Below are 19,634 nucleotides of genomic sequence, written 5' to 3' on the forward strand. Positions count from 1 at the left end.
TAGCTCTGTGAGATGAAACAGAAGCTTAGGGGCCATTTATTAATTAAAGTTTTTTATTATTTTGAACAATTAAGAAAACCATAACATAACAACCCAAAACAACAAAAAAAACCACACTCAGTGAAGAAAAATAAATAAATATATAAATTAAATAAATAAACTGTTGCACACACAGTTAATTCTTAATTCATACTGTATCTCACATTGTCTTCATGTTGTAGGCCCATATAAACAAAAAAAACTGTCCCATTGTTCTGTTAGAGTCTCTGTCTTACTGCTCAGTCTTCCCAGCATTTTCTCACATGCAGCATTTTCAGTCATTTTCCACTTTTTTAGGGTTGGAGTCCGAGGGTCTTTCCAAAGTGCTAAAATGAGACGAGCACACGTCACAATCCCAGTGCTTAACACTCTAAAGCCTGCTTTGTCTAACTTTGGCACCTCACCTCTGTCCCCCAATAGGCACAGTCTTGGTGATCTAGGTAATTTAAGTTTCACCCAACCCTCCATATATTTTAAAACATTTTCCCATATTGGGAAGACCAATGGACATTCCCATAAAGCATGTCCTAACGTACCTTTTCCTTCTTGGCACTTCCAGCACAGGTCGTCTTTACTGGTTCCCATTTTATGAAGTCTCGTTGGTGTATAATAGTACCTATTGAGAATTTTATATTGAATACATTTGCCTCTAGCTTCCCTAATGTAGAACCCATTTTCAGAAATAATTGAATCCCATGTTCCCTCATCGATGGAACAATCCAGATCTTTTCCCAAGCCCTTCTAAGACTTACATCTGTTGTTTTTAACCCAATGACATAAATGATACCATTTTGATGCCTTTGCAGTTAAGGGTGGAAGTACAAAAAAATTCTCTATGACATTTTTCTCCTCAGACTATTTTATTTTATCTTTCAGACAGTCTCTCATTTGTAAATATCGCCAAAAATGGCCGGGTCCTTCCAAATTAAACTTTACTGTCAAATCATTGAAGGACATAAACATGTTATCTTCATATAAGTCACTTATTAATGTTATGCCTTTTTGTGCCACTGTGGCCAATAAAGTGTTTGTTTACCTATTTTTATTTTGGGGTTGAGCCACAGTGGTGCATATTTTTGAAAGTATGGGGAGAGATTACAGCTCTTGCGAACCTCTTGCCACACCATTTTTGAAAACGTTAAAATAGGGTTGTCTACTCTATTCCCTTTATTGTCCGGTTTTTGAGCCAACACCTCAATGGGAGTGAATGGAAAGACCAGTTCACGTTCCATTAGAACCCAGTCTAGGTCCGAATTTATTGCTGCCCAGTGTTTACACAGCTTGAACATCTCAAATGAGATGCTGTAATGTTTTATGTAGGGATAAACCTCCTTTTTGTCTCGGTTGGTACAGTCGACCAGGATTAATCCGCGGTCTACCACCATCCCAAAGAAAGTGTTTTATCATATTATCATATCTTGAGAAAAATTGAGGTGAAATACAAATTGGTATCATTCCAATGAAATAATTGATCAGAGGAGCTACTGCCATCTTTATCGTATTTACTTTGCCCCATAATGTCAAGTACAGCTTACCCCATTTCTCCAAATTAGTTTTAATCCTAGTTAGTAGTTTTCCTACATTATCATTCATAATCTCATCGACATTCGGATTAAGTGTTATTCCTAAGTATTCTATCCATTTTTCTAACACATTGAAATTGAAAGCTGATAATTTCCATTCTCATAGAAATTTGTTTTAAGCCTGAACAATGCATACTCTGCTTTCTTATTATAAATTTCATGAAGATTAAACTTCAATTGGCATATTTTTCTAAAGTTACTCTACATGATTTTCTGCCGATTATTTTTCCAAATGACTTATCTGTTTTACCAAAGTCTGTATTTTTTGTTTACTTTCTTTTGCCTTCTTTGAACACTATCCCAGACATTTGCTTCTAATAAAGGCCTTTAGGGTGTCCCATACAGTAGCCAATCTTTCTGTGGTCCCAATATTTACATCCCAAAAAAAAGTTAATATCATCTTTTAATGCTGCCACGAATTGTTCATCCCGTAAAAGACTTGGGTTTAGTTTCCACCTGCCCCGATTATATTTCTCAACCTGTAAGTCTATATTTAGTTCTACTGGGGCATGATGTGATAATATGATCATACCTATATCACAGTTACCAGATCAGCGCTCAAACTAGATATTTAAAAATAATCAATTCGGGAATAACTTTTATAAGAATGTGAGTAAAACTTATATTCCCTTTCTAAAGGAAGTACTAGTCTCCAGATATCAACCAACCCGGCTTCCTCTTTAAAGATAGCTGCTGCAGATTTATTTTTGTACTAGGGCCTAGATTTGCACCACTCCTATCCAAATACTGATCCGGAACCTGATTAAAATCTCCTCCCAGCACAATCTGGCCCTCAAAATCACCTAATATCTTAATCATTTTGGCAACAAAGTTGGGGTCTTCCCTATTTCGGGCATATATGTTACATAGTATTACTTTCGCACCATTTATAAGTACTTGGAGACATATTACTCGTCCTTCAGTATCTTTAAACTCTCGCAATGGTACAAAGTTGATTTTCTTATTAATAAGTATTATAGCTCCACGGCTTTTCCTAGATACAGAGTTATGAAACACCTTCCCAACCCAATCTCGTTTCATTTTCAGGGCTTCTGTTTCATTTTCAAAATGCGTTTCTTGTAAAAATGCTATATCTGCACTACGGGACTTAAGATAGCTTAGGACTTTTTTTCCTTTTAATTGGTGTACTACAACCATTGATATTCCACGTCACAATATTAGGGGCCTTTCAAAGCCAAACATCCACAAACGGCTCTGAAACGAGTCCTAACAGCCGACATACATAAGACTGCGTCTGGGCTGAGTTTTACTTTGAAAGGCTCAGGCCGGAAGCATCGTTCGTGTAGCTTGATGCTAACAGGTGGACGATGTCGGCGTGTGTCGGGGTGCTGAAGCGCCGTCTCGGGGCTCACTCTCCGGCTGGTTTCGCGTCGCCGTTGCAGCCGCTGAGATGCCCGGGGGGCGGGCGGTGGGAGTCCAGCACGCGGACAGGTACGGCCCTGCTGCTAAAGCTAGCCGGCTAATATTAGCCGAACAGTCCAGGTATCCGGTGACAGGACCGATCGGCTCATCGGTAACAAACAGCTGCTCACATGATCAAACCTTGCAGGCCTGCACACAGGTAAATGAGCATGCATGTTCCGAAGCGTGTTACACTGAAAGGACTTCTGAACTTTGACCTGCTGTTGGTCAAAGTCTGCTCAGGTGTGTGAAGCTGTCGCAGAGCAGCTCCACTTCCGCTGAGTCCGACAAACAGACCTCCCGGTCAGCGGGCTGGAAAAGCGGGAACGTTGGAATAACAAACACACAGAACGTTTTAAACGGTCCAAATATAGTTAGGGTGTGCAATCATTTACAATAACGTAATTATGCTTTTATAACACTAACCAGCCACTTTATTAGGTACACTTTAGGTGCACACTAATCAGCCTATCGCAAGGCAGCATTTCGGTGCATCATGATGAAGAGCAGATTTAGGGAACTTTGAGTGATTCAGGAACTGCTGCTCAGCTGAGATCTCCACACAGACATCCCTGAGCTCACATCCAGCAAGCAGCAGGTCTGGCAGGAAGTGACCTGCTGAGGTCAGAGGAGTGTCACTCCTGTGAGTACGAACAGGAAGCTGAGGCTGCAGCTCACACAGACTCACAAACAGACAGCAGAAGATGGAGAAAGGTTTCCTGCTGTGCTCGGCTCAGAGTTTAAAGCCTGGATCCGTCCTGCCTGTGTCAGTGCTCAGCCTGCTGTGATGCTGTGGAGGTCTGTCAGCACCACCTGAGCGCCAGTGCTGCTGCTAACCTCAGCTTTGGGATGTGGAGGATAATGATGTCATGGTGATGTCATGTTAACGTGGACTAAAATCTAAGGAATGCTTTCACCCTGTTGCGTCTGTGACATGAGGAATTAAAGCAGCTCTGAACACGAACCAGAGAAGATGTGCAGGATGCAGAGGGGTCTGCTCCTCCTGCTTTATACTTCTGCTGCTGGGTCTGAGAACCCAGCTGCTGTCAGGCTGATCTGTGCTTTCACTTCACACTCAGAGTGAGTCCGGCCCACAGGTGTGCCGCTCCTCTGGCCCACAGATATTTAACAAAGCTCAAACAGAGTTTCAGCTGTTCTCATCTGAAGCAGGAACACTGTCTACCTGTCAGGAACACCAAAGCTGACTCTCCCCCTCTTTGGGATTCTCGTCTGAATTTCAGGTGAAACCCTTCGGCCACTAGAGGGCGTCAGAGTCCTGGACCTGACCAGGTGAGTGTGAGCGCTGCAGTAACACTCTGAGTTGTTGGCAGTGTGGAGGCTCAGCACTAACGTGGATGTTCATGTTTGCAGAGTTCTGGCCGGGCCCTTCGCCTCCATGATCCTCGGAGACCTCGGAGCCCAGGTCATCAAAGTGGAGAGACCAGGTGAGCGCTGGGCCTCATTCCTGCCCCGCTGTGAGCAAAGCATTGTGGGATACTGTTTGTGCGTTTTGTCAAACAGGTGCGGGTGACGACACCAGAGCCTGGGGTCCTCCATTTGTGGCGTCAGAGAGCGCCTACTTCCTCAGCGTGAACCGGAACAAGAAGGTTGGTGTGTGAGCGCCGAGTCGGCACAAACACATTCATTAGAAACAGTTTAAGCACCAGCAGGACTCTGACAGGGTTCAGTCTGCAAACTGGAAGGTGTTCAGCTGTAAACAGAGCAAACATGTCAAACGTCAGCCTCCCTCGCTCACCTGACGCCGATGCTTCATCCGTGTTTGGGATAATTTGGGATGAACTGTGATTTCAGAGCATCGCCGTGGACCTGAAACATCCCAGAGGAGCACAGATCGTCCAGCAGGTACGACACAGTGACCAGGTCTCTGTTTCTGCCTGAGCCTGTTCCACTCTCTGGTTGTGTGTCAGCTCGCAGGAGTGTGTGACGTGCTGCTGGAAAACTACGTGCCGGGGAAACTCCGTCAGATGGGTTTGGGATACGAGCAGCTGAGCGGACTCAACCCTCGGCTCGTCTACTGCTCCATAACAGGTAACAGTTTTTAACAGGCTTACATGTGTTTCAGGCCCCACCCCCGTGTTTCCAGGTGTGTCTGAGGCACCTTTAAAGGAGTGGAAAAATGGAGCTGATAGGCTCCACCCACTCAAGTCACATGATTCAAGGACTGTGGAACGTCCAGTATTGATGGATTTAGGAGCTGTGGAAACACACCTCCACCTCCTGCAGTTCTCCCTCTGAGCCACTAGATGGGGTCAGACTCCACAGTATGAACAGACTTCCTGCCGGAGCGCTCTGCTTCCTGTCTGCAGGCTGTGATGTTACAGCACAGGAGAGGTGGAGGTGTGCTCTGCAGAGAAGAGAAGCAAGACAGAGCAGAGGTGGTGAAGGTGGAGGAGTTTAAATACCTGCGGTCAACCAGCCACAGAGAGCAGGCAGGGTGGAGACGAGTGTGACAGAAGGACAGCTCAGAGTCAGAGAGGTGGAGGTAGTCTGAGCACGTGCAGAGGGGGGAGGGTGGAGCTGCTCAGAGGAAGTTCATGGATGTCTGCAAACAGGAATCTGTGTGTCACTCTTCCACAGGGTGACTCTTCCTCTCCACACGAGCACTAATAAGGTTCACTCCACTCCTCGGGTGGAGTAAAGAGCTGTGACCCTGCAGGGTGGAGCGAGGATTTGGGCAGAGTGCTGTTAAAACCCGTCCGTCAGGAGAGCTGATGGAAAATGTGTTGAGAATAAACGAGCGACATAAACGATGAAGGAGTTTCATTCTCTCTGCTCCGCCTCCTTTCTTCTGTTTTCTTTCCATTTCCTGTTTGTGTCCTTTGCCCTCATTCCTCTCCGTGTCGCTCTCACTGCTCCAGCCCCTCCCGTCCTTTATTGAGGAGAAATGAACTACATTACCCAGGAGGCCTCATTAAGCTGCAGCAGCTGGATGCAGTGGGCAGATTTACGGCCTGGTTTCATCCTGAGCTTTCGGAGCGACGTCCTGGACGTTTGTCCCGCAGAGCAAAGAGCAGCAGCAGGTTTAAGTTCTGGTGTCACTTCCACAGGAAGAACCGGTCCACAGAGTGTGGATCTTCCATGTGTTCATCAGCTCGTTGACATTTAAACAGGCGCTTCACAAAACATGGACATAAAACCTGCATGTTCTTTAATGTCCAGCGGGGGGCGACTCGTAGAGCAAAGCCTGACTGTACAGACGTTTATGGGGAACAGAGTTTACTGCTCAGCTGATCTGAGGTCAGCAGACACTCCTGATGAGTTCACGGTCCGAGTCGCTGGTTTCAGGTGTGATCGAATGAAAAGCTCGACCCCACCAGAGACGACAAGGACAGATGTTTAGATGTGCACGTACGACGTGCACGGAGCCGCGCACTGACATCGTTCTCCTGCAGATGTTCGCTCAGCGAGCCTCGGAGGTCACGGCTGTTTCTCAGGCTGTCTGTGGCTGCTTATCATTTTCAAAGCCTTTGTGGGATTTTTCTTTGTTTCCTGATATAAAGCGAGCTTTGAGCTCGGACTGTTTAGGAAATCAGTCTTGTTGTTTAGTCACAGCTGCAGACTCAACATCAGCTGGAATGAGGTTTTCCTGTAAGAGGAGGCGCCGAGAGGCCGATGGTTTGATTCCCTGCTGTGTTTTCACTCAGGTCAGAGAGAAACCAGACCACTGGCACCGAGGCAGTAATGTGTGTGTGTGTGTGTGTGTGTGTGCGCTCAGGCTACGGACAGACCGGTCCTCACGCTCAGAGTCCAGGGTACGACTCCATCGCCTCGGCAGTGTCAGGGATGATGCACATCACCGGGCCCGAGGTCAGACTCAGACCGCACATGCTCAGTAACGTCCTGATCCTGCTGAGCATGAACAGGTTTCCATGTCTTTACAAATGAAACACTTGTGATGTTACTGTCAGACTCTGACTGATGTCTGGCTTCACTTTACAGAACTTTGCGACGCGGCTGTAGAAATATCAGCACGCAGGAAGTGCAGAAAGTGAACTTCAAATTAAAATGTTAAACATTTTCTTGGCTCGTCATCGTAGCTGAGAATGTAAACACTGTGAAACAGTCTTCAGGATGCAGATATTTTATTTCAAAATAAAAGCCAGGCACATGAAACTTACGGTCATGAACAGATGAAGAATGTTGAAGCAGTTTAGAGTTCATCTTTGATTTACTAGTTACTGAATGAAACTTTATGTCCTCACAGTTCGACTCACCCCTCGTTTCTCTGTTTTCCTTCCAAGCAGCCAGAACTTCTTGTATTGTTTGAGTGGCTCCAGCTTCCTGAAGCTCTTTCAGTTCTTCTGTAAACATTGGCTGCTTCATGTCTCACCTTCAGTCCAGTCCTTGTACCCGAGCATTTTCCTCGGGGGACGACCAGTGTTGTGCACAGAACAGACACCAGGTTTAAATGTGACCTTTAGGCTCTTTACTCCCACACATCACTTGATCCTCTTTAGCAGAGTGAGGCCTGCAGACCTCTGACAGCCCTGTCCTACAGAAAGAGGCACAGATAGAAACAAACATGCTCACACCAAATGTTCAGCTTCAGGCTTGTTGTTGTGCAAACTCAGCGTTCCTTATTTCCTGTGTTTGTACTTTCATACGTACAATAATGAGACAGATTTCCTTAGTATATGAAACGAGGGGTGGCTCAAGACTTTTGCACAGGATTAATCTGGAATGAGTCCTTGTAAATCTCAGCACTGACAGGAAGTACTGACTCTGACGCGTTCACAGCACCTCAGCTTTTGGATCATCTCCCATAATCCTCTGTTTCTGCTGGCAGGGCGGCGACCCGGTGCGTCCGGGAGTCGCCATGACGGACTTGGCGACGGGGCTGTACGCGCACGGAGCTGTCATGGCCGCCCTGCTGCAACGGCAGAAGACGGGCAGAGGAGTTCACATCGACTGCAACCTGCTGTCATCACAGGTAAAACCACCTGACGATGAGCCAATCAGCTCTCAGTATTCTCCACAGGTGAATGCAGTGTAAGAGACGCCAGCACACCAGCGGGTACTCCAGGTGCTGAGAGGAAGTGATGTACAGGTGGGGGCGCTGTGACGCTCAGCTGGCAGCTGAAACCCACTCAGGTGACACACAAGCTCAGTCAGAGCCTCAGGACACATCAGCTGAGCAGACGCTCTTACCTGCAGCAGGTACAGCGCTGTGTTCAGGGTCAGCTGGTAAATGAAAGCGCTGAGGCTGGCTGATCGATGGAGTGTTTGTGACGGTGCAGATAAGCAGTCGCTGCAGCTGTGTGTGGAGCAGGAAGGTGGAGGCATTGAAACAAGCCTGTGATTTATCCTGATCAGTTTAAACAGACGCGTCAGTGTTTCTCTGACTGTTTAAATGAAGCGAGCGATTCTTAATCCTGCAACCACCCGGACTCGGAGACGGACGGGACCCGCGTCCCGCTTGGACCCGGCACCTCCCGGGGTGCGTTTGATTTGCAGTGTCAGGACACGCTGCTTGTCTGACAGTGTTGCTTTTAAAGGCATGTTTTATGTTTTCTGCATTCTCATTTTTCACCTCTCTGGCTGGGAAAGGCGCTGCGACACGACCGAGTTCAGCTCGTTTCAGGACTTTATGATCCTGCAGAGAGTTTCAGTCTGCAGTTTAGAAACAAACACGCAGAAACAGCTGCTTCGGCCTGAAAGCGCTGGGCAGCTCAGCGGGGTCGTGTTTGGACAGAAAGGGACAGATGATGGGATGACATGTGGATAAAAGTTAACGTGTGTCTCGCTGAGTTTTGGTCCAGCATGCGGGACCGGAGCAGCGTCCGTGCTCCTCAGCACCGACCTGCCAAGAAGATTCATAAACGCCACCAACAAACACCAACCAGCAACCTTTAAATTTAACCCATGAACAGAAATGTTACCTGAAGTCTGGACTCACGATGAAGGATGATGATAAATATGACTGCATACACCAATCTGTAGCACGCCTCCTGTGATTGGTTAACAAGGCTGTGAGGTTCTGATCCTTGCGGTCGAGTCTTGAGGCTGCTACAAATAAAATACCCACAATCCCCCTCTTAAATCCCACTGCATTCCTGTCTGAAGTGCTGCGACCACAGGCACGCCGGCCGCAGTGCGAACAATGAGTGCGCACAGCGCTCTGATCCGAGTCCGTGTGGAGCGTGTGAGCGTCGGGGGATGGAACCGCTACGAGCTGCCTGCAGGTCCCACAGAGCTTCAGGCGCAGGAGAGTCAAACAGTCTGAAGCTCAGTCAGAGGAAGTCAGTGTCATGCAGAAGAATAGTTTGATAAGAAGATAAAAGCCTGTCAGCACCCTGACCCGGGGGGGGGGTCATCCTTGAAGCTTCGTTTGTAGAAGAACAACAGAAACCGTCCACGAGCGTCTCTGCAGCGACTCGCTGCAGTTTGAGTCAGGTGATCGTGATGTGGCTGAAGTGCAGATTCTTTGATTCAAGTTGATGAAGGGAAATATTGAAGTAACCCTTCAGGTGTCTGTGAGCAGCACGCACACCTCACAGCATCATGTGACTCGCTGAGGCAGGCGTGTCGGTGAAGACGTTGGAGAAGCTTTAACCTCATCGTTACCTGCTGGTGAAATAAAGCTGACAGGGTCCAATAATTGTTTTATAAATTCATGACCCTGACTAACCGTGATGTTTCCAGACTCGGTGACCGTGTTAAACTCTGCAGCTTCATCGTCATGTTTGTAAGTGTGATCCATGATGTGCCTTCATCACGCTGCTCATATTTGCAGCAGCTCTTCAGACGCAGTGAGCGGCTCGGTGTGCACGCTGAGGAGAGATCAGCTGTTAGCGCCCGTGTGACCGGGCTCAGGTGTAACTGCGGCCTCCCTCTCTCTCAGGTTTCCTGTCTCAGCCATATTGCTGCTAACTACCTGAATGCGGGGAAGGAGGCGAGGCGCTGGGGGACGGCCCACGAGAGCATCGTACCTTACCAGGTAACACCTTCAACTGGCCACTATCTAACAATAACTTTATTGATATCACACCTGCAACACAGAAAAGACAGAAAAAACCTCAGGAAATATAACATTGAATCAACATTGTTAGATAATAAAAGAATAAAACGGTGACGTCAGGAAAACAGAAGAAAACTGAAAAGTGATGCACGAATATTAAATAATGATGAGCTGATCTCAGCTGTGACGACGGCAGCAGAACAAAGGGTTGAACTTTATAATGTGGCCAGTCAGTCCTTTCTAATTAAACAGAGTGTCATTGTTATACTTACAGGTGGCTGCACTGGAATCAGGTTTCATAGGAAACAAAGGAGTAATTATGGTGTGATTTCCTGCTGATTCAGCAGAAACATGTTTCTCTATCTTACATAGCATGTTGTAGTTCTCAGGGCCGTGTTGTGGTTTGACCTTTAACCTTTGGGAAAGGAGACAGACTCTACTGTAGGAACATTAAAGAGCAGCACTTACATGTAGCTACAGTAGAGTCACAAACCAGAGTTTACACAGACGTGTCCGCTCTTCTGTCACTGCGATGTTACGGTTTAACAGCGTTTAGCCTCTAAACGCACCTCAGCCGGATGATCGAAGCGCGTCGTTGGTCGGCGAGCCGTGAGCCAGCTGACTGCGTGGCTCTTCTTCTCTGGTGTCTCTTTGAGCGTCTCTGCCAGCTGTAGTTCTGGTGTGTTTGACAGTTTCCCTCCAGGCTTGAGGAGACTCTGTGAGCTTGTTTGTTATTAACAGACTTTATTGCATCTGCGGGAGGAACACACGTCTCTGACGCCAGAAACTGCTTCAGACTAAGATGGGCTGAATTACACTTTCAGGGTCTCAGCGCACGCTCTGACCTCCCTCTCTCCGGCCACACCCTCCAGCTTTGTTGGTGCAGATTTACGGATCTGAGAGTTTTCTCAGAGCTTCTAACATCCAAATATACGAGTCTCAGGCGTGAGCGTTGTCAGAGGAAGAGCTGTTTGAGATCTGAGGAAGTCCTGAGAGTTGACGTCAAGAGAAGGACGGAGCAGGACGAGCTTTGAGCCATAAATCAGATGGACAATTATCAAACAATTAGAAGTGATTAGTGTCATCTTAAACGTTTTGTGTCACACTGCCGCCTGGGTGGAAGTGATTTCCAGTTCTCCTCAAACCAACCACACAGGCGGCTCTGCTCGTGTTGCACTTTTTGTCTTAAACCACTTTAAAGGTCACAAACGTCTCTTCGAGGCCATCGCGTTGGTTCTTGATATCAACAGAGTGTGTCCATCCTCCAGGCTGTCACTGTAACAAATGACAGTTTCTTTTCCTGATCACATTTGAAGGTTCATAAAAGCATGAGAGAGCAGAGTTAGAGCTGTTTCTCTTCTCCCTCGGCTTCTCTGTGGTGTCGTTAAATGTGAATTATCTGTTTCTGCGAGGTTCAAAGCGCTCGGGGTTTTGGCTGGATGGAAATCAGCAGATGCAGACTGAACACAAACCAACCCATGCAGCAAACCCTGATTAAAATATAAAACTAAATAAAGAGAAGCAGCAGCTGGAACCGCTCCTGCTTCACGGAGTTTCATATTGAACTGAAAACTGCTGTCAGGCAGCACAAAGTTGTTTCAGAGACTTTTAAAAATCATCTTTGAGCTGACAAGAATACTTAATGACGAGGTGGGCGTGGCAATGGGCAGATTTACAGGGAGGTTAAAGTAGATCCCGGACGAGCTCCCAAACTATGTTCTACATACTCCAACAGCATCAGCTCAGTCGGAGCATCTCTGATAATTAACCTGCTTGTAACCTGTAAGACCGGTCGGAGCGGGCACGCTCCGTTTTGCGTAACTATTTTTAAATCCCTGTACAACTGCAACCGTGTAAGCTAGCGCAATAATTTTAGTTGCATATGGAACCGGAGGAGTTGTACTTACATCTTATGCCATCAGCTTGTGCTCGGTCACGGTTTCCTTCCACATGTAGCTTTGCAAAAATGTCGTAAAAAGTATTTGCAGCAACATAAACATAATATTCCAGAAACACGCTTTGCCGATCCGATCAGCTGTTCATAACACCTCCTACGTTGGAATAGACGCCAGCGCGAACTATCGCGTGTCCGCCATGACCTGCCCGAAACCGGAAGTGACATCATTTTCACGGAAAATGTAGTTTTTTACTTTCAGGGCCTTATAAGCCTATACTGGTGTTTTTATAAGTCATGCTTGACTTTTAGCTTTCCTGAATAGTTTCCGGGATGCTTAGAACTCAAACTGCACTGCTGGAAATAGTTTATTTTCATGCACACGCTGTTTTTTTGCAAATTAGCATTATAATATTTATTTTGGTTTTCCCTGCAGGACATAAAAATTGGTGTATCTCAAAAATAAAACTTTGAAGACACTCAAAATAAATTTCCTGTGGCTAGAAACTATTTTGTGCAACTTTTTTGTATTTACAGTTTTGAGGAATAAAACTGGAAATATATGCAAATAAAAACAAAAATGATTTTCAATTTTTTTTTTGTAGTTTATTGCACTGTTTTGCAATTTATGTAGTTTCTATGAACTTAAAGCATAAATATTAATAAAATTTGGGCTATAATGGTTGTATTGATGTATAGCAACTTGAAATGCTCCCAAAAATGGCTCCACAGCATGTAAAATATAAAGATAAGCTCTGGCAGACTTGGCTCTGTGGTAGGTCTTAAAGTAACGATGCGTTGACTTGGATCAGGCTCGTGTCTCTTTAACGTGTTGCAGTTCTTTGTATTGTTTTTGCTGTTTGACTACTTTTAAAAGTGTTTCTAAAACATGCCAGTTTTATTTTGTTTGCTTAGATTATTTTACTTTGCACGCAAAAACAAAATGATTTCACAAAAACTTATTAGCTTCCCTGATGCTAACGGTCAGCGGTGTGTCCTGTTTGCTGGGTAACAGCCTGCAGTCGTCTCCTGAGCGATCACACATCCTTCTATCTTCATCATTCCTCCCACCTCAATGAGATTCCCAGACACTGAAGTGTCACCAGAACATACTGCCACCACTGTGCTTCACTGTGGGGATGCTCCTTTGGGTCGTAGCCCGTCTCCTTTCTCCAAACTCTGTGCACGAAGCTCTACTTTCATCTGATCTGACCAAAGTACACTGCAGTCTGTAGAATCTGCATAGAGTCAGCATACCTCAGTGCGACATGCAGAAGTGGACTATTTCCCGGTCTGCAGCCTCTCAGTGCATCCCTGTGCGATTCCCGACTCGGCTGAGTCATCCACGAGTGTCTCTTCAGTGGTTCTGGGCTCTTTAGACTCACTCGTTTTGAAATCGTTGCTTGGTTCTGCCCGGTCTGTTCTCGGTGACCGTCTTTGGATTTCTTGATGATGCTTCCCTCTGCAGTCCTTCACACATGGAAAAGCCGAGACAACTTTGTATGTTTGTCTTTGTGAGCATTAAATTCTTCTAAAGTCTAAACTGATTGCTTTGGCACGAAGCTTCCTCAGTGACGGCTCAAACCCTGGCTGGGGTTTGTAAAGCTGGAAGATAACCCTCAGATTTAACATTCAGCTGTAACTGAACCTGACCCCACGCTCGGACCCTGCTCGATCCAGCCACCTGAATCTTTAAAAGTCCTTAACTCTGATGTTTTCTTCATTTCGGGTTCCTGGAACTCATTTCAATAAAATGAACCATTAACTGTTATTACTGTCAGATAAGTAGAAATGAATAAATAAAGAACTTCTTCACATTCACTCGTGTTTTCTATCCGCCGTCAGTCTGCTTCACATTACTGACTCAGCCTGAGGGAGATGTTGCTGTTATTATGGAGGGTCATGACTCACATGTGGACGCACGCACACGCACACACACGCACACACACGCACACGCACACACACATACACACACACACACATACACACACACACAGTGCGTGATGTTTTCTCCTTCCTCTGGCGGCTCGATTCTTGTGGTCACCATCTCTAACCAGCCGCAGCTTTATCGTCCGACACTGTTTTAATCCTCGTGTGAACCGGCTTACCCACAATGCAGCGTTCCCTCACCCTCCTCCCACCCCCAAAGCCGCCAGAGATGAAAGCGGAGCCGACGGGTTCTCCGGAGATCACGACAGTCGGAACAACAGAATTACTGGTGTTGTGGTTGCGGCTTTGCGAGGAAGATGTTAGAGCTGAAGAAGCCATCCGTTCCCCTGTCGACGCTTTTTAAGTTCACATCTGATTTCTGAGATGGTTCAATTTCAAAAAAACAGAGACATCCGCCGTGCCAGAGAGGAGACTTCAGAGGATCGGAGGTTGAACTCGGACGATAATCTGTCTGCAGACGAGTTGTCGGAGAAGCAGGACTTCCAGGACTACAGCTGCACTCAGAGCTACAGCGTGTCCACACTGTGGAATCTAATTCTGAATTTACATTTGTGTTAGGATAAAACTTCAAACAATGAAAACAAGACCGCACATGAGAGAAACTTCTAATAAATTCTAGTTCACACAGACACGTTAAAGCACCATTTCTTACAGATAATCGATAAATACCAAAGTCAAAGGCGCTCAGACAAACATCGGCTGTCCCGGCTGGAGAGATGCACAGACATGATGCACTGGGCCGTGAAATAAACCGAACACACCGTGCTGGTTCAACACGGACCAATCCAAACCTGGGTGATGTTGACTCAGCACGTTGGATGGTGCTAGCAACCCCATCAGTTTCTTTTTGCCAATTAGCCTTGGAAACCACATGCAGTAGCATCTACCTGTCAGTCAAAGAAACCACGCCCCCAATAATGCAAACTTTACACAACTTAAACAGGTGAGTAAACAAACAGTTTGTGTGTCAGGCTGTAAACGTGTTTATTTCTGCTCCAACGTTTTAAGGGGACTGGCTCGCTGCCGGAGCCTCTGGTGGACATCAGGGGAACTGCAGTGTTTGGCACATGTGCAGTAGATGAAAGCAGCGACTGTGGAACATCAGGAAATGTCCTGTGAAACTAAAACTAGCAGCTGGAGGACCTAAAAATTAAAAAATGTAAATATGTGAAGGTCAGCAGCTTCAGGTCTGCAGCCAGCAGGGGGCAGAAGCCGCCCGCTGCGACCTCTCTGAGGACTGTTTGAGGTTTTGTGGGTGAATGTCCCATCGCAGCCCCGTGTGGACTGCATTACCCACAATTCCCTGGAGGGTGAGATGAAACCGAAGCAGCAGTGTGACTGAGGGGTTAGTGGTCTGAATGCACACACAGCGCAGCGGGACGTGGCCGCCGCCGAGTGTGTGCGCTGTGATGTATGACAGCTGCTCTGCTGCTGCTTTCATGTGGTGAAGAGTTTTTATTACAGGCACTTCAGTGAGCGAGGAAGAGGAGGAGAAGATGAGCGGGGAGATTAGAGGAGGAGGAAGGCCTTCATCGGCTGGCCTTTTGAGGAGGTTTCCTCTGGTGGGCTTCGGGTTATTAACGCTGATCCTTCATGATCTCACCACCTTTTATTTAATCAGAGTAAATTTCATATCTACCTGCTGGGAAGCATCGACTTAATGAAAATGATTTTATTCCCCACAGTCGGCAGCACAAAGTCAGTGTCTGCTGCCTCAGAACTTCCTAAAGTCCTGGGAAGTTGTTCTACCGGAGTCCTGAAACTTATTTCTTTGATCGTGTGTTAGTGTATCGAGTTTCTGCTCTTCTCTCGTGCTCTGCCATCTGCAGCACAACACAAACATGTTGCACTGCAGTGAAAAAAACCTGACCTGAAGCACATCGATGTAGTTGTTGAAGTCCAGCTCAGTCAGCCAGGCTGTCCCAGCGTCTTTTCACTTTGAACCTGTGAAAAACAAAAGCTGAGCAGACGTGAAGTCGGAGGTGTCCCATCAGCTTTAAGGCGGTGCCCACATCACTCATGCAGTAACCTGTGAAGAGATGGAGGGGAGCGCGTTCAACTTCTGCACAAGAGAAAACACGTTCATATTTATGTTGGAGGAAGTCTAGCTGCAGTAATATTCATGCTTCATCATTTTGGATTATACACAAGCTGAGCAGAGGTATGGACGTGAATGTAAGAGCCTGTCAGAGGTTAGACGTGTGCGGTTGTAAGCGTGCTGTCAGAGGTTTCTATCAGACTGAAACGTCGCTGTGTTCATGTTGTGTGTTTTTCTTTCAGGGCTTCAAAACCAAAGACGGGCACATCGTTGTGGCTGCAGGCAATGAAAAGCAGTTTCTCCGAGTCTGCCAGGTGAGTCCGTTTACCTGTACGGACACAGACATGCTACCATGGAAACAGCTGGCTTGAAGAATGTTTCTCCCACTCACTCTCTGCTGTCTGTGGAAATCTGCAGGTCATGGAGCTGACGGAGCTGACGGAGGAGCCCAAGTACAAAAGCAACAAGCTGAGAGTCGAGAACCGCAAACAGCTGCTGCACACACTGTCACAGAGGTACACACACACACACTGTACAGAGAAGCAACACACACACACGCAGACACACACATCAACACACACACACACACACATGTAGACACACACAGACACACACAACGCACTGTCCGAGTACACACACACACACTGTCACAGAGGTACCACACACACCACCACCACAACTGGTACGCAAGTCACTACACGATGCCGATCACACACACACACACATGCACACACCACACACACACCACACACACACACACATGTCACAGAGGTACACACACACTGGGAGGTGTCTGTCAGGCGTCTCTTCCTGTTGAAAAAGAGTTCTTCTTCCACGTGGTTGCCAAGTTGTTCACTGTCATCATCATCGGGAGCCCTGAGGTCCTTCATTAGAACAGTGATGAAGAGACAGGACAGTTTGACCAATCAGAACATGTTTTAGGTAAATGTTATCCTCTTCATCTGTCTGTCAGGTTCCTGCAGGAGACCACGGCTGATTGGCTGAAGAAGTTCAAGGGCTCAGGTGTTCCAGTTGGGCCAATCAACAGCATTCAAGAAGTGTTCTCCGAGCCACAGGTCAGTGACGACACTCATCCTCCGTCTGTGGTTGAGTGGAGTAGGGCTGGGCAATATGGCCTAAAATCCATATCACGGTATAATTTGAAGCATGTGCTGTAACGATATATATCGCGATATATTCTTTTCTTGTGTGTAACATATTTAACACACTATAAGGCACACTAAAAATCCTTTAATTTTCTCAAAAATCGACAGAGCGCCTTATGTATGAATTCTGGTTGTGCTTACTGACCTCGAACCGATTTTATGTGCTACACGGCGCTCACAAATCTGTCAAAAAATGTTTACGACTTTGCTAAGCTACGAAGCCGCACCGCTTGATGGATTGTTGGACCATTACAGCTACCGTAGTCAGGAGCCTTGCGGAGTAATCTGGGTCCTAAACTCCGTCTGCTTCAGGTCCCAAAACCAAACGAACACTGCAGCATCACTGAGAGTTAAAAACTGTCTAAATTCTTTCATCTTTAATACAATGATCAGCGTTGCAGTTTTACCAGGTGTAACAATTAAGTTTAACATCCAGGCATCCATGAAAACAGGATTCATTAAATTTAACAGTTAGAAGTTAGCAGGAAGTTAGCTCGCTAGCTTCCACCTAAACATGATATAGCATGTTCTGACTGAGAGACTTCTGAAACATTCAAACGTACAGCTCTGCTGTCACTTTAAACATGAATGAAGACAGAAAACTAAACAGCAGTGGCGTTTGTAGGGTTACTGAAGTTGGGCTAGCTGTTATATAATGATGTGCTACGTGAGCGCTAGCTACACAGCTATGTTAGCATAATAAACACAGTGAAGCTGGAGGATGAACGCTAACTTTTTTCCACTCGATAAAAGTGGAAAAAATTCACACTGTTTATACCGCCCACCCCGCATGGAGGCTGGAGCGGATCAGATGAGTCAGGTTCAGCTCACACAGAGACGATTATCACGCGTGAGCGACTACCATGGACCCACGGGCCGCTGATAAAGATGTGAGGTGTAGCACGTGATACGGCGTGTGTCAGTATGAGTGCGTGAGTGTGTCTTGTGCAAACATGAATACCTTGAGCAGGTATGGCGATTGTTTCAGCTGATTGAATGATCAATATCTACAAACATCTGGCTATGATTAAGCTCCAGCTGTTCCTCCAGGGCAGTGCAGACTCAGTGTCTGAGGGTCACCTGAATGCTGTAGAGCACCTGTGTGTGTGTGTGTGTGTGTGTGTGTGTGTGTGTGTGTGTGTGTGGTGGTGTGTGAGTGTGTGTGGTGGTGTGTTTGTGATGGATGCTAACTGATCTCAAATATGAAATTAAACACATTAGTCACAGATTACACAACTCAGCCTGTTACACACACACAGCTCCAGGCTGGTTTGTGTGTGTGTGTGTGTGTGTGTGTTGTGTGTGTGTGTGTGTGTGTGTTGTGTATAGAAGTGACAGAAACACGAATGGCATGAATCACTCTTTATGTCTTTTTTTGTCTGTAAAATCAAAACAATCACCTTGATTAGTCAAACAGTTTCCACTGTCATCCAATCATATGTGAGAATTGGGCATCTGCCCCGCCCTGTAGCCCCGCCCCCTGCCTGTGAGTCTTTGTTTTCTGGTTATGAATCAGAGCAGGCGCTGACTTCGCGCCTGAATGAATCGTGTCCGTTCGCTCGATGGCGATTGGGTGAAACGCTCTACCTTAAACAAATGTGACTCCGCCTCCTCCTTCTAGCAGACAGAATTCTGCAAACTGATTGATAAATATTGGGAGACGGTGTAGCACACGTCAGCAGGTTCAGGGGGTTGTTTTACTCTCTGGACCTGTTTGTGATGCTTTCGTCAGGCGACCTGACTTCGGTGACTTCAGGTGAGCCTGAACTGCTCTGCACTGATCTTTGTGTTTGGGGATGAAGACACACCCTGATTGTAGGAACCTTGTTCATAGGTAAAGGGAAGGTGATGCATTGTAGCTGTTGTTGCCCTCACCTGTGATATAAGCAGCATGAAGATAAGATAAGATAACCTTTATTAGTCCCACACGTGGGAAGTTTGTTTTGTCACAGCAGGAAGTGGACAGTGCAAAAGTTATGAGGCAAAAATTAGAATACAATAAGAATAAATACAGTACACAGCTGTACAGGATGAATGAAGCGTGTGTAGCTCAGCGATGAGCTGATGACCAGCACAGGCTGGACCGAGTATGGATGCATGTTTGAGTTCAAATAAAACAGAGTACAAATTTGTAGCACAGCTTCATCTTCATCATAGAGAAGATGATGTCGCCCTCCCTGAGACGCTGATTAAATTCCAGCTGTAACAAAAGCTAACAATATCAAACATCGTTATAAAAACAGGCTGTGAGGCTTGAAAAGATCCTGAGACGCTTTCACAGACACGAGAAGAGACGTGAGGATCAAAAGCATGAAGAGAGGAAGAAAAGGTGGCGTGCAGTACCGCTAACACGTGTCGGCCGGAGCGTGCTTATCGTGAAGATCGCGCACGAGACGAACACGTGACTTCAGCCGTCCTCTCGTCTGCTGTCGCTCAACTTTATCTGAATGTGTGTTTGTGTGTTTTCAGGACAACAGCTCCCATCACCACCTGGCATGGCCCGTCTTATAAAAGCTATGACTCAGAGAGTGTGTGTGTGTGTGTGTGTGTGTGTGTGTGTGTG

At 46.4% G+C, this 19,634-nt stretch overlaps 1 protein-coding gene across 1 annotated transcript in view; it reads left to right on the forward strand.

The window, feature by feature from the left end:
- Positions 1 to 2,743: 2,743 nt before the first annotated feature.
- The window catches only part of sugct (succinyl-CoA:glutarate-CoA transferase), a gene marked incomplete in the record, with an annotated part of 64,023 nt that continues 47,132 nt past the window's right edge, over positions 2,744 to 19,634 (forward strand). Inside the window, 12 exon segments of the mRNA XM_042213018.1 lie at positions 2,744 to 3,074; positions 4,286 to 4,334; positions 4,416 to 4,489; positions 4,566 to 4,651; positions 4,857 to 4,907; positions 4,973 to 5,093; positions 6,781 to 6,872; positions 7,852 to 7,995; positions 9,907 to 10,002; positions 16,148 to 16,219; positions 16,323 to 16,420; positions 16,879 to 16,981. Of these exon segments, the coding sequence (XP_042068952.1) occupies positions 2,951 to 3,074; positions 4,286 to 4,334; positions 4,416 to 4,489; positions 4,566 to 4,651; positions 4,857 to 4,907; positions 4,973 to 5,093; positions 6,781 to 6,872; positions 7,852 to 7,995; positions 9,907 to 10,002; positions 16,148 to 16,219; positions 16,323 to 16,420; positions 16,879 to 16,981 (1,110 nt within the window).

Source organism: Haplochromis burtoni, unplaced genomic scaffold (assembly GCF_018398535.1).
Source record: "Haplochromis burtoni strain Fernald_Lab_line unplaced genomic scaffold, NCSU_Asbu1 Contig_408, whole genome shotgun sequence".
Taxonomy (NCBI): domain Eukaryota; kingdom Metazoa; phylum Chordata; class Actinopteri; order Cichliformes; family Cichlidae; genus Haplochromis; species Haplochromis burtoni.